Source organism: Rhineura floridana, chromosome 18 (genome assembly GCF_030035675.1).
Source record: "Rhineura floridana isolate rRhiFlo1 chromosome 18, rRhiFlo1.hap2, whole genome shotgun sequence".
Classification (NCBI taxonomy): domain Eukaryota; kingdom Metazoa; phylum Chordata; class Lepidosauria; order Squamata; family Rhineuridae; genus Rhineura; species Rhineura floridana.
Window position 1 is genome coordinate 29,541,216 of NC_084497.1, and position 13,937 is coordinate 29,555,152.

The window sequence follows — 13,937 nt, forward strand, 5'->3', positions numbered from 1 at the left end:
GAAGCTGGGACCTAGACTGGGATCTGGGGTTCCTCTCCTCACTCACTGGGCTGCAGCCAGTAGCTTTTTGTGGGCACGTTTGGAACTCCCTGCCATTGTATATCAGACGCCTTCTCTGTTGCTGTTTCAGCACCCATTGAAGGCATTCCTCTTTCAACAAGCCTCTGAGTGGAGGCTTTTATCCCGTTTGGTATCTGTATTGGATTTGAAGTGATTTTACATGTTCTTAAATTGATGCTACGCATATACATGAATTCATAAATTTGTTTTTCAATATGCAAATACTTGAGCTGTCTTTATATTTGCAGTTCTGTGTATGTTTTTATTGTGTTGTGAATCGCCTTGGGACACCTCATGGGAAGAGACTCATAATTGAAATTAATATAATAATATCAGGTCCTAAACAACCCCTTGCTCCCAGCTGCACTGGCTGCCCATATGTTACCAGGCCAGGTTCCAAGTTCTTGTGTCAATGTACAAAGCCCTGAACTATTTGGGTCCAGGCTGCCTTAACGACTGCCTGAGCCCTTCTATATCCTAGCCTGATCACTGAGGTCATCCAGAGGAGCGCTGTTGGTGGGCCCCCGTGTTACAGAGACCCAACTGGCCTCCACCAGCGGTCAGACAATTGGTGTCGCCAGCCCCATGCTGTGGATGGAAGATTCTCTCAGCAGAGGTGTGGAAGGCACCCTCTGACTTTCCATTTTCAGGCTTCTCTCGAAGACTTTTTTTAAAAATGCTGGCTGTGCTATGCAGCTGTTTGACTTTTGTTTTTAATTAGCCAGTCACCTTAATTATTGTCTGCATTTTTATTTCATTTTTAAATGGTGTTTGTGCATTGCCCCGATACTATATGATATAACGGTAAAGAAGCAGGTTTAGAAATAAATATTTATTTATTACTACATTTGTATCCCACCTTTCCCCCAAGGAGCTGAAGGTGGCGTACAGACATGGTTCTCCCCCTCCTGATTTTATCCTCACAACAACCCTGAGAGGTAGGTTAGGCTGAAAGACAGTGACTGGCCCAAGGTTACCACTATGTACACAATATACCTATTATTATTATTACATTTATATCCCACCTTTCCCCCAAGAAGCTGAAGGTGGTGTACAAACACAGTTCTCCCTCTTCATTTTATCCTCACACCAACCCTGCGAGGTAGGTTAGACTGAGAGAGACAGTGACTAGCCCAAGGTCACCCAGGGAGCTTCATGGCCAAGTGGGGGTTTGAACCCTGGTCTCCCAGGTCCCAGTGCAATACTCTAACCACTACACCACACTGGCTCTCAGCGGGTGCTGCTTTCAAGAGGACTGCCTCCTTCCAGCACCTCGGCTGCTCTTGCCCTTTTTTTTAAAAAAACCCTTAACTCTTCTCCACCACAGCTGCTTACCGGAACCTAGGCCAGAACTTGTGGGGGCCCCACAGATACGGCTGCCTCTCAGGGGTCCAAGTCCGGACGGTGGTCTCAGGACCCTGTGCCGCTCACAGCCTCCTCATCACCACCGAGGGGAAGCTTTGGAGCTGGGGTGAGTAGCAGAGTCTCCTGGGGGCGGGGGGACCCGGGGGTGGTCTGCAGGTGGGGGGAGCAGTTGCAGAACATCCAGCTTTGCTTGCGCGCAGGAGGTCTCAGGTCCAATCCCTGAGGCAGCCGGAGACTAAGGAGAACCGGCTACCAGTCAGAGTAGATAACCCTAGGCTTAGGCCCTCCAGCGATCTGAAAATGCAGTTTCATGGCTTTACAGGGGTAGAAAGGAGCCCACGTGTGGCAAGGGAAGAGGGCAGTGGCTCAGTGGCAGAGCACCTGCCTTGCATGTGGGAGGTCCCAGGTGCAGCCCTCAATGATATCTCCAGATAGGGCTGCCTGAAACCCTGGAGCGCCACTGCCAGCCAGTGTATGCAGTACTGAGCTAGATGGGCCAATGGCTTTGGCTCAGTACAGGGCAGCTGCCTGTGGCCCTAGCAGGTGTGTTTGGCCACAGCTCAGTGGCAGAGCAGCCGCTAAAGGTCCCGGGTTCAATCCGCGGTGGCATCTCCAGGTGCGGAATTCCAACACGCTGCCTGAAACCCTGGGGTTATATGCAATGCTAGCCCTACTCAGAGTAGGCCCATTGAAGTTAAGGAGCAAAACTAACTTTATTTTATTTATTATTTGATTTATATCCCGCCCTTCCTCCCAGCAGGAGCCCAGTGAACGTGGGTCCATTCATTTCAGGAGTTTATTCTGAGGAGGTTATAGTTGGATGCAACCCCCGCTGCCAGTCAGTGTGGACAATACTGAGCTACAGCGTAGACAGTGGTAGAAGGCAGCTTCCTGGGTTCCTGTTTAAATCTGACATTTAGTCAGAGTTATGAGGACTAGAAGCTTGCTTTATTTTTAAAGAGAAGACCTTAACTCAGCAGTAGAGCACCTGCTTTGCACGCGGACGGCTCCTGATTCAATCCCTGGCATCTCCAGGTAGGGCTGTGCCGCTTCCTGTCCACGTAGGCAGCACTGAGCTGGGTGGAGCAATGGTCTGCCTTGGTATGTCCTGTGTCCCCGTTCTGCTTGCTCGTCTCTTTGGATAATACAGCAATACCTGTTGTTTTTTAAAGAAAACAAAGGATGCATTTGTGAGTTGCATATGTGTGATCTTAACTCCACGGCCGTTTTGTGTGTCTCTGTGTGTACGCATGCATCTCTAGGACGCAATGACAAAGGGCAGCTGGGCCATGGAGACACCAGACGGGTGGATGCCCCTAAGGCCATTGAGGTGCTCAGCAATGAAATTGTTGTCTCAGCAGCCTGTGGGCGGAACCACACACTGGCCCTGACAGGTAGGCTAGAGCCTCTCTCTGTGTGTTCTTTTCCCTCCCTTCCCCTGCACCTCATCATTGGCTGAGCTGCTGCGGTGTTGCAGAATGCTCACCAGCGTTCCAACTGCTCGGAGGAAAACATCCATAAGCACATTAAGGGGAAGGGTCTGTGCCAGGGAGGGAAACAAGAAGCTGCCCTGACAAGAGAAAGTCTTGTGCAGGGCCTAAGCATCGGAGGAGTGGCTGTTGGCAGGCACGGAAGTCAATGTAGGGAGCTGAACAGATAGACCAGTAGCCCCCAAACCTTTTTTTTCTCCTCCCAATAGCTCAGTGGCAGAGGACCTGCTTTGCCTGCAGAAAGTCTTCAGGCAGGGTTGGGAAAACTCTCCCAGCCTGAAGCCCTGCAGGGCCACTGCCAGTCAGCATAGACAACACTGAGCTGCAGTATTGCAATCTGACTCTGAATAAGGCAGCTTCCCCAGTTGAAAAGTCCTCTTTGTGACTTTTCTCCCTGCTGTAGCAATTGTGATACGCTATGCTAGATGCCGTATGGTTTTTACTTGAATCAAGATTAACCTTCATTCTGACCCCCCCCCAATTAACTTCACAGCTAATCTTCTCCATTATTTTCACCTGCTTTCCCTCACCCCCCTCCCCAGGTCCTTTTTGGTCTGTCCTGCTCACTTTCCAGGCAGACCACTAGGTTCTAAGAATGACAGAGCAGTGGATGCGCCCTCTGTTTGCACCTGTTCTTTAGTCATTCTGCAGACCATCTGAATCAAGCGGTGGTCTGTGGACCCCACAGTTTGGGAGCCCCTGGGAGAGAGGATGCAGAAGCAATGTGGTTGAAGGAAGGGGGGCAGAGTGCATGGAGAAGGGAGGGGGTCTTGAAGGAGGCAGGGGGACCCAATGGGAGGGGTCTGCATTCATAAAAAAGGTCCAAGGGGAGAGAGGGATGGTTATAGGGTCCTGTACAGGGCCTAGGCTTGAGCAGGGTTAACCCGGGCATCTTCAGCCACAGAGCTGAAAGCAGTGTTTGGGGGTGTTGCCTTGTGGGCCTGTCGAGTACGGGGTGAAGGAGGAATCTGTTTTGCTCTGTCTTTCCATTTCAGAGAGCGGTTCCGTGTTTGCCTTTGGAGAGAACAAGATGGGGCAGATGGGCCTTGGCAATCAGACTGACGCAGTCCCCAGCCCTACACAGGTAGGCACCTGAGATGGGAGAAGAGAGAGTGGCACATGGATTCAAAAAGCACAACCTTGCACAATTCATAATAATTAGCTGGGCATAAAGGCAAGACTTTATGTTATGTTAAAGTAGGCAGGTAGCCCTTTGGAAAAACTTTGGGGTCGTAGCTCAATGGCAGAGCGCAGGCCCCAGGTCCGATCCCCGGCAGCATCTCCAGGCAGGGCTGGGAAAACTCTCCCTACAGGGCCACTGCCAGTCAGCGTAGACAGTACTGAGCTAGATGGACCAACAATCTGATTCAGTATAAGGGAGCGTCTTATGCTGAGGCATGTGTTTTCCAGTCTTTGTTTAAAACTTTCCCCATTTTTTAGATCATGTACAATGGCCAGCCAATTACCAAGGTGGCATGTGGAGCTGAATTCAGCATGGTGATGGACTGCAAAGGGAACCTCTATTCCTTTGGATGCCCAGAGTATGGACAGCTGGGTATGCACTTAATAATGTTATTTTCGCAGAAATCTTAACTTCTGACTGTATGCGGGTCATCTTCCTTGTTGCATCCTCCCACCGCTTCTGTCTAGCTCCAGTTTCTCTGTCCCACAACAGGGCACAACTCTGATGGGAAGTTCATCGCCCGAGCCCAGAGGATAGAGTACGACTGTGAGCTGGTTCCCCGCCGAGTCGCCATCTTCATAGAAAAGACGAAGGATGGCCAGATCTTGCCCGTTCCAAACGTAGTTGTGAGAGACTTGGCCTGTGGGGCAAACCATACGGTAAAGTCTGGCTGCGCTTTTCAAGCCCTGTGGCAAATCACTTTTATTGCTTGCCTTGTTCCCCTGGTTTGTCAACCAGCATTTCTTTACTGTTTGTTTATTAAATTTAAATCCCACCCTTCCTTCTGTAGGAGCCTAGGGCAGCAAACACATCAGCAAAACAAATACTGTAAAAACAATTAAAAACATTCTAGAAACAGTTTAAGATAACAAGATTCTTTTGTCCCGTCATCTCCGGGTTGCCAGGAACCATCTCCTTCAGCTGTACATTTATTACGCCACTTTAGACAGTTGTGGCTTCCCCCAACGAATCCTGGGAAGTGTCGTTTGTGAAGGATGCTGAGAGTTGTTAGGAGACTGCTATTCTCTCCACAGAGCTACAGTTTTCAGAGTAGTTTGACAGCCGCTCCCTGTTCCCAGAGAACTTTGGGAATTGTAGCTCTGTGAGGGGAACAAGGGTCTCCTAACAGCTCTCAGCTTCCTTCACAAACTACACTTCTCAGTATACTTAGGGGGAAGCCATGACTGTTTAAAGTGGAATAGTAATGGAATAAATGTACGATGTGAATGTGGCCCAAGTCTGACAGAGACCTTTGCATCCCTTTAAGTCAAATCAAATAACTTTCCTATCCTTACATCCAAGGGTTTGTTTTTTCACTCTCTCTCTCTTCCTTGTCCATTTAGCTTGTCTTGGACTCGCAGAAACGCGTCTTCTCCTGGGGCTTTGGCGGCTACGGCCGACTAGGCCATGCCGAGCAGCGAGACGAGATGGTTCCCCGGTTAGTGAAGCTTTTTGACTTCCCAGGACGTGGGGCGGTGCAGATCTACGCAGGTTATACCTGCTCTTTTGCAGTCAGCGAAACGGGTAAGATGTGGGCATTGTGGTTTGCAGGCTAGTCCAAGGTGTGAAGCTGTTTGAACAAAACATTCTTGTGTAACTTTTGCTGGAGGTATGCATGTTTAACACTGCAAAGGCCCTACCCTAGGCTCGTTTTGTCCTCAACCAGAGGACGCTCCCTAACTCAACTACAATCCTTCCGGTTGACAAAAAGCAAGACCTTAGGCGAGTAAAATCCATTTGGCCTTTAGAAGTATATGCTGCCTTGGAACCTGGAGAGTTGTGGGATTTGTCACAGATAAACCTATCTCCCGTAGGCCTTTTGAGTGAGGAGGTGCATAGTTTAGTGGCTGAGCAACTGCTTTGCGTGCAGAAGGTCCCAGGTTCAATCCCCAGCAGCATCTCTAGGTAGAAATATAGGATTGCCTTATAATGAGTCAGACCATTGGTCTTTTGAGTTCAGTATTGTCTGCACAGACTGGCAGCAGCTCTCCAGGGTTTCAGGCAGGGGAAATGCCTGGCCCTACCTGGAAATGCTGCCAGGGGTTGATCCTGGGATCTTCTGCAAGCAAAACAGGTGCTTTGCCACTGAGCTATGGCCCTTCCCCCATGAGTCGTGGCATCTTAAATTTTGAGAAAGTGTGCCTCATTTTTCTCTCTCTCTCACTAGGGAGAAAAATCAGAGCAGCAGAATGGGTTTGAGCTTGCTGTAGAGCTGGCCTGTTGTATCCCCAAAGAGCGTGGATTACTCCACTATGCAGACTAGTTTGTGGAAATGATTGGTGAGACTCCTAATTCCCTCTCGCTGCATCTCGTAGGAGGCCTGTTTTTCTGGGGAGCCACAAACACCTCCCGGGAGTCAACGATGTACCCCAAAACTGTGCAGGATCTATGTGGCTGGAAGATTCGCAGCCTGGCTTGTGGGTAAGGAATGGTAGTTTTGTTTTATTTACAGAAAGGTGGGGGGGGTTAATGAGATGGAAAGGTGCCTTTGTTTGTTTCACTGTTCCATCTAGAACAAACCTCACTATTCTCCCCACAGTTCCAAAGTGAACTAACTGGACTGACAGTTTGCATTTGGCATGCAGGTGGATTCTCTTCAGAACTAGACACTTGAGAAAGTCCCCTTGTCTCAGGAGGGACCAACCAAGATTTCTTTTAAGTGCCCCTGAGAGCCCTCTCCTTTTCTAACTGTATGGCTTCATATCCTCTCTTCTGCATATGGTGAACCCTGCCAAGTGGAATGGCTGGTTCCTTTGATTTTCCAAAGGGGCAGATAGGTGACCTTTTGTTATGTTATAATGGCTCCTAATGGAGACTTGAGTGTCTCCTTTTCCAAATAATGTTGAGCTGATGCTGAATCTTGTGCTGCTTTTATAACCAAAAGCCCTGCCCTGTAGGAGAAGCTGTTTTGGAGTTCATTCACCTTTTCTTTGCTAATTGCCCCTTTTAAGAGAGCATTTCCTATTATTTTTGGGTTTGAGGGATTCTTTTAGGGCTGCTGCCGTTTGTTGCCTTTTGTTCTGAAAATCTTTCTCAACTATCCGCTAATGGGTTTGCCTCCTACAGACAATGGTGTGTTTGGACAATGAAGTAAGAACTGGAATCTCTGCAGTTTAGATTCAGGAAACAAGGCCTTGTTCCTAAGCAAGCAAGCATTGAGGGGCTGTTTACAGGGAGTCTTCCATGTCCCTCCCACCTCCTTAAAGGGTTTATGTCATGCCTTTCAGATTAATTATAACCAGCTTGGTTTATATAAAAGAGCATGCAGGTGTGGTGTGAAAATCAGAGTGCTGGTTTTTGGCTAATCTACCTCTCAGGTAGCTGTGAGGATCAGATGGGAGCGTGGAAGTTGTCTAAGTAAATCAGCAGCCGCAGCTGGGTGATAGAGCACCTTGCTTTGCATGCAGAAGGCCTCGGGTTCGGTTCCCAGCATCCCATGTAGGGCTGGGGGTGCCCCCAGCTTGAAATCCTGGAGAGCTGCTGCCAGTCAGTGTAGATAATACTGAGCTAGATGATGCTGTATAAAGTAGCTTTCTAAGCACCATTATTTACAGTCCACCTCTGCTTCAAGGAGAAGTATGCCTCTGAATCCCACTTGCTGGAAACCACAAGTGGGGAGAGTGCTCTTGCACCCAGGTCCTGCTTGCAGGCTTCCCATAATGTGCATCTGGTTAGCTGCTCTGAAAAAAGGATGATAGACTGGGCGGGCCCCTTTTGGCCTGATCCATCAATGCTTCTTACATTTTTAAGGAGTACCTGGTTCTCACCCTGCCCCTTTTATCCTCACAACAGCCCTGTGAGTCAGGCTAGACTCAGCGATAGTGACCGCCCCAAGGTCACCCACTGAGCTTTGCGGATGAATGGGAGTATGAACCCGAAATCTTCCCGTTCCTGGTCTGACACATTGGCTTGTATCCAATGTTAGTCCCATTCAAAGTAGACCCACTGGAGTTAATAGACAACTTAGATTCATTAATTTCAATGGGTCTTCTTCTGAGCAGAACCAAGTTGAATATAACTCTGTTTAATACACTACGGCTAAATCCCACTGAAAGCTTTCGCCTGATACTTTTAAAAGTGTTTAAAATAGATTTAGGTATTTTTGGGGAGGGGGAGAGACATTCTATAAATGTTCAAGAAAGCCTTGTCTCCGTTAGCCACTTGTCTCCCAAAGGTGGGGGAACCCATCATAATGATCTACTCAAGCTGGTAGATTCGTAGAGGGGCAGACCCTCCTCCATCAGAGAGAAGAGGGTCTGCTGAGATGTTTGGGGCAGGGGGATGCCAGGACTGTCCACAAACAGTAACCTCCTTTGTGTAACCATTTCAGGAAGAGCAGTATTATAGTGGCCGCAGATGAGAGCACAATCAGCTGGGGTCCCTCTCCCACCTTTGGAGAACTGGTAAGGAGGCGTCCTGGCTGCTGCAGTACCACCAGAGCAGCGGGGGGGGGGCTCCGTGGCTGCCTGGCCAGAGCATTGCTTCTGCGTGCTTGACCTTGACAGTGAACCCAGGGGCTAAGGGTCCCATTGGCAAGTTGACTTGGTTTCTTCCCCTCCTCCCTGGTATAGTGGCAAAATTTAGTTATTTATTTATTAGTTGTCTTTCTCACCGAAGTGACCCAAAGTGGCTTACATTGAAAGAAGTTAAAATGAACGCCATCAGTAAAACCTAAAAAATACATTGGTACATTAACAAACACAATTAATCTCAGTTAAAAAAAACCCTAGAACCCCATCAGTACAAAAGTACAGGACCAGGGCCACAGGTCCTGCCCCAGAGACCACCAGCAGCTAAGGCCCCACACATTAACGGCCAAAGCCTCGGTAAAGAGGAAAGTCTTTGCCTGATGACTAAAAATAGACAGAGATGGCACCAGGCATGCCTCCCTGAGGAGAGCATTCCACAAGCTGGAGGCCACCATTGAAAAGGCCTGCTCCTGTGTTGCCACCCTCCAGGCCTCCCTTCCCGCGTCAGAGTGCAAGTTACTGGTTCCTCAGGAACACTTGAGAAGGAAAGCTGACTGAGGGGCAGCCAGAAAATGTGGGAAACAACATTTATTCATGGCTAGGGTGGGGGCAAGAGAGAGGCCCCTGCAAAGCCTGCCCCCAGCCAAGGTGTTTAGGCTAAGGATTGCAATTTGATCCTTTCGGGGGCTTCTCACTTTGCACCTCCTGAGTACTAATGGATCTTCCAGCCTCTAATTGCTAGCCTCATTGGAGTCTGTCTGGCGTGTTCCTTAGGAGGCCTTTGGCTGGCTGAGTGCTTTTGCGCAGCAGATGCCACTTGTTTGATGTTGTTGTTTTCAGAAAATCGTTCCCTTCCACCTGGAAGTCATGAGATTTATTTCCAGATATCTGTAAGCTTTGAGGAACCTTTGGTATGATGCAATTCCTGCTTGTGCCCCTCCCTGAGTGCCCCCCAAGTAGCCTCCATGCTTAGTTTTTCCAGGCTGAAAAACGATGTGCATCACAGTGTTTTATCAACTGATTGAGCATTGTGTTTTGATTGTTTTCTATGATCCAGCTTTCGATTTCCCGCACATACAGATTAGCGTGGCCTCAAGACAGGAACACTGTGCAATGGCGCAGTGTTAATTAGCTCTTACAAAAGTCAGCCTGCGATGCAAAAGCCATGGTTCAGTGGTAGAATTTTGCACGCAGAAGGACCCAGGTTCAGTCCCCAGCAGCATCTCCAGGTAAGGCTGGGAATCTCCCCTGCCTAAACCCTGAAATGCCAGTGTAGCTAGATGGACCAGTGGTCTGACTGTATGTATCCTATGTTACAGCGTTACCAGTATGAATTACGGGCATCAGTGACTACTAGCCACAATGGCTGCGTTCTCCCTCCGCTGTTGGAGGCAGTATGCCTCTCAATAGCAGAGCGTAAGTGGGGAGAGTTGCTGTGGTCAGCCAGTGCTTGCAAGGCACACAAGTGTCTCAACGCGGAGATGAATCTGGGTCATGGGGGGAGCAGGAATATGTGGTGGAAAGGCGTCTTGAGTTTGGTGACTTCTTTGCCAATGTTAGAGCCATCTCAGCCCTTTCCTGCCAAGGGTCCCACTCTCTTGTTTTCTCAGGGCTACGGGGACCACAAGCCCAAATCTTCCACGGCAGCTCAAGAAGTGAAGACGTTGGACGGGATCTACACAGAACAGGTAAGGGTAGTCCTTGGGGGAAACGCTGTATCTCAGTGGCACAGCATCTGCCTTGCATGCCGAAAGTCCCAGGTTCAATCCCTCACAGCATCTCCAGGTAGGGTTGGGAGAGAATCCCACCTGAAACCCTGGAGAGCTGCTGCCGGTCAGTGCTAGATGGACCCCCAAGGGTCTGATTCTGTATAAGGCCACTTCCTGGGCTCTCAGCTTGGATGGCTTTGCAGAGGATCAGACAAATTGATGGGAGGGAGACGGCTCTCCATGGCTACTAGCCACAATAGCTATGTTCTCCCTTCAGTGTCCTGGGCAATATGTCTCTGAATGCCCATTGCTGGGAATTACAAGTGGGGAGGGTTGCCATTGGACTCAGGTCCTGCTTGTGGGCTTCCCGTTGAGGTATCTGGTTGGCCACTGTGAGTACCGGATGCTGGACTAGGCGAGCCTCTTTGGCTGGATCCAGCAGCTGAGCTGTTTTGTTGTTCACACGGTGCATAGTTACTATTTATTATTTATTAAATCTATATTCCCCCTCCACAAAGGAGCCCAGGGTGGCAGACAGCTGATAAAATATGAAAAACATCTTAAACATGAAACGTCTTTTAAAAGCTAGTTAATTTGTGGGATTTGCTCCCACAAAATGCAGAAATGGCCCCCAGCGTGGATGGCTTTTGCAGAGGATTAGACAAATCCACGGTCAGGCAATCGATGTGTCTAGCTGCATTGGCTGTGCTCTTACTCTGTGGTCGGAGGCAGGGGGTTTCTAGATTCCAGTTGCTGCTTATCGGCTTCCCCCGGGGGCAGCTGGTCGGATGCCGGACTGGGCAGGCCCCCTTTGGGCCTGATCAGGCTGCTGCAGGGCTCTGCTTATACCGTCTCTTCTCATTGCTCAGGTGGCCATGGGCTACTCTCACTCCCTGGCGATCGCCCGTGACGAGAGCGATGCCGAGAAAGAGAAGCTGCAGAAGCTGCCAGAGTACAACCCGCGCACGCTCTGACACAGACGCAGGGCGCCCTCCTTCTCCCCACCGTCCCCTCGACAAGGCAGCTGCCGTTTCCGATGTGCACTGGGACGCCAAGGCGTACGCGGAGAGATTTTGGACGCCAGCGTGCGTTTTGTTAGACTACCCAAGTTTTCAGTTTTTATAAGCAATTTGAAGATTTAACTGCTTGTTGCTATGACTCTCTCTTCCCCCTCCCCTTTCCTTTCCCTAAGATGGTCTGTGTTTGTTTGTGTGTTTATTTCATATTTTGTTTTCTTGGGGGGAGCAGAAGAAATCTGCTCGTTCTTTTGAGCTGCCATTGCGGTGAAAATTGGCAGGATCGTTTGTCCAGTTCCACCCCACCCCTTCTTTTGTTTTTCCCCCCTCAGCCAATTTTTGGTTAAGCAGCAGACCAGTCACCAGCCTTTTACGAAGGGTGAACCGTAACCTTCCTTCTCCCCCTGTCCTCCTTTCGTGTAACAACCACCAACCTGCGTTTTTGTTCCTAAGAACCCTTGAGGCCTCTGCTGTTAAGTGTCATAGATTCCCACATGCACACACACGGTCTCTCCCATGCTGCAGATACCCAGGCGCCTGCTCAGCCTCCCGTAGCTCACAGTTTAAGGGGCCCTCTCATCTTCCCCAAGTCCATCGCGCCATAATTTTGTTGAGAATGCCTGCTGATTCCCTTTTTGAGGTTGGGTTTCCTCTTACTTTTTACCTTTCTGTTATTTTTGTGCATGGGGAACTGTTCCCTTCTGTCACACCCTTGCACGGTTAGATATTGTACTGGCCCCCACCTGCCAACCTCACATGTGGGGATTTCCCCTTGAGAAAGAGTAGGAAACATTGCTCCCTGCAGACGTTGTGGGTCATAGCTCCCATCAGCCCTAGCCAGCATGGCCAATGGCCGGGGATGATGGGAGTTGTAGTTCAAAACATCTGGAAGGCATAGCATTGAGGACTCCTGCCTCTGAGGGGGCTTGAGTTTATTGTCTTGGGTGCAGGGAGGTATCAAGTTGAAGGGTGAAGGGAGCCGCCTTCCTTTTTATGGTGGGCAGGACTTAAGTCCTTATTCAGGTTTTGGGTGGAAAGATTTATTTTTCTCTCCTGAGCCATCACTGCTCCCTTTATTTCTGTTCTGCCAACCAGAGTCCACTCAGCCCCACAGATCCGTCCAGCAGAATGGCCCGGGTTGTGTGTGTCCCCTTTGCCCAGATCAGAGGGCCACATAGACGCCTGGCCCCTCCTTCAGCTCCTTAAAAGCGGCCACCCACAATTCCCAGTTTAATTCTAGTTGGGGGCAGTGGTCACAATTTATTAAATAATAATTATCCCCAGTCTTCAGAGGGGGGGTAGGGCAAAAGAGCATGTACAATTCTGCCTCCAACCTGTAGGTGACATGTTTCCATCCCTCTGTTGCGATTCCGTTCGTTGCTTCTGCTATTCTGTGTTGTGTTGGAGAAATGTGGTGCCTTTTTAAAAAAGAACACCCTGCTGTGTCTTGATGCCGCCACCCCCTTCTAACAGAGTTCCCCTCACCCCTCTTTCTAATACCTCCTTGCTATCAGCTTTGATTGGGGAGTCCCCAGAGGGCAGCATGATACATTTACAGACCCAGAATTATTCTTGAAAGGGTTTGGGGTTCTTCTGGGGTGCTGGATGGAAAATAATCTTGTAGTTTAAGAGTGAGCGGGGGGGGGATGGGTGTATATTGCATTATAATTTGTCTCTTTTTTTTAAAAAAAAAGTCTGGATCAAAACTTTAGACCTGAACAGTTTTCTTGTCTGTGTTCTTGTTGCAAGTTCAGCCAAGTTCTCCTTCATCCTCTCCCTTCCTGGAGTTTGGGGGGGAGGGCAGGACAACTTGAGAAGAACTGCAACGTTTGGGGATTGTTTATTTGCAAGGGTTGAGATGGGGAAGGCCATACGCCCCCACCCCCAAGAGTGTGGCATTACTTGTGTTGCATAAAAGGCAATGGGTTGTACCCAGCTAAGTCATACTCAGGGAGGACCCATTGAGATTAATTAACCCAAGTCAGCCCTGCATCTGCTCTGAGTAGGACTAGCATTAGATACAGGCCTGTGCCTCAGGCCCACTCCTACCCGGACAGCTCACTTGGTCGAGTGGCCCCTTTTGCATTCCCTTTCCCTTCCGAGTCCTTCCTTCACTCTTCTCCCTCAGCAAGGAGAAAGAAGACTGCTGTGTTTAAATCCGTTGGGATGAGTTCCTAGCCTAGACCTGTATGTCCCCTCATTTTCTCTTTTTTATATATATATATTTCTCAAAATAAATGTTTAAATAAATGATGGAATTGCATAGAGCCTTCCGTGTACGAAACAGCACAGAAGGCCCTGTGCCTATCGCTCCTTTGGCTCTGTTGCACATTAAGAATGACTACAGAGCACTGCTTTAGGCAGAGGGTCCCAGTTCACCTGTGGCCCTGGGTGTGGCCGTACCTGGTGCTGGTAGGAAACAGGAGGAAGGCGTGCATGCACCTGGACTCCAAAACATTAAAAGAGGTAGAAACAGAAACAGATCCACAAAACATGGATCTTGGGGGAAGCTACGGAAATATTTCTTTGTTCGGAATGTAGGAAGCTGCTTTAGACTGAATCAGACCATTGGCCCATCTAGCTCAGTATTGTCTACACTAATTGGCAGCAGCTCTCTGGGGTGTCAAACGGAGTCTTCCCCAGCT

At 49.2% G+C, this 13,937-nt stretch overlaps 1 protein-coding gene across 8 annotated transcripts in view; it reads left to right on the forward strand.

The window, feature by feature from the left end:
• RCC2 (regulator of chromosome condensation 2) overlaps positions 1-13,553 on the forward strand; it is a 28,323-nt gene extending 14,770 nt beyond the window's left edge. For all 8 annotated transcript variants that reach the window (XM_061602016.1, XM_061602012.1, XM_061602014.1 and 5 more), the window contains exons 4-13: positions 1,388-1,531; positions 2,688-2,819; positions 3,911-3,999; positions 4,356-4,470; positions 4,591-4,757; positions 5,442-5,622; positions 6,414-6,519; positions 8,429-8,501; positions 10,178-10,255; positions 11,146-13,553. In XM_061602016.1, the coding sequence (XP_061458000.1) occupies positions 1,388-1,531; positions 2,688-2,819; positions 3,911-3,999; positions 4,356-4,470; positions 4,591-4,757; positions 5,442-5,622; positions 6,414-6,519; positions 8,429-8,501; positions 10,178-10,255; positions 11,146-11,250 (1,190 nt within the window). In that variant the 3' untranslated portion in view covers positions 11,251-13,553. The remainder of the gene's footprint in view (positions 1-1,387; positions 1,532-2,687; positions 2,820-3,910; positions 4,000-4,355; positions 4,471-4,590; positions 4,758-5,441; positions 5,623-6,413; positions 6,520-8,428; positions 8,502-10,177; positions 10,256-11,145) is intronic.
• The last annotated feature ends 384 nt before the right edge of the window (positions 13,554-13,937 follow it).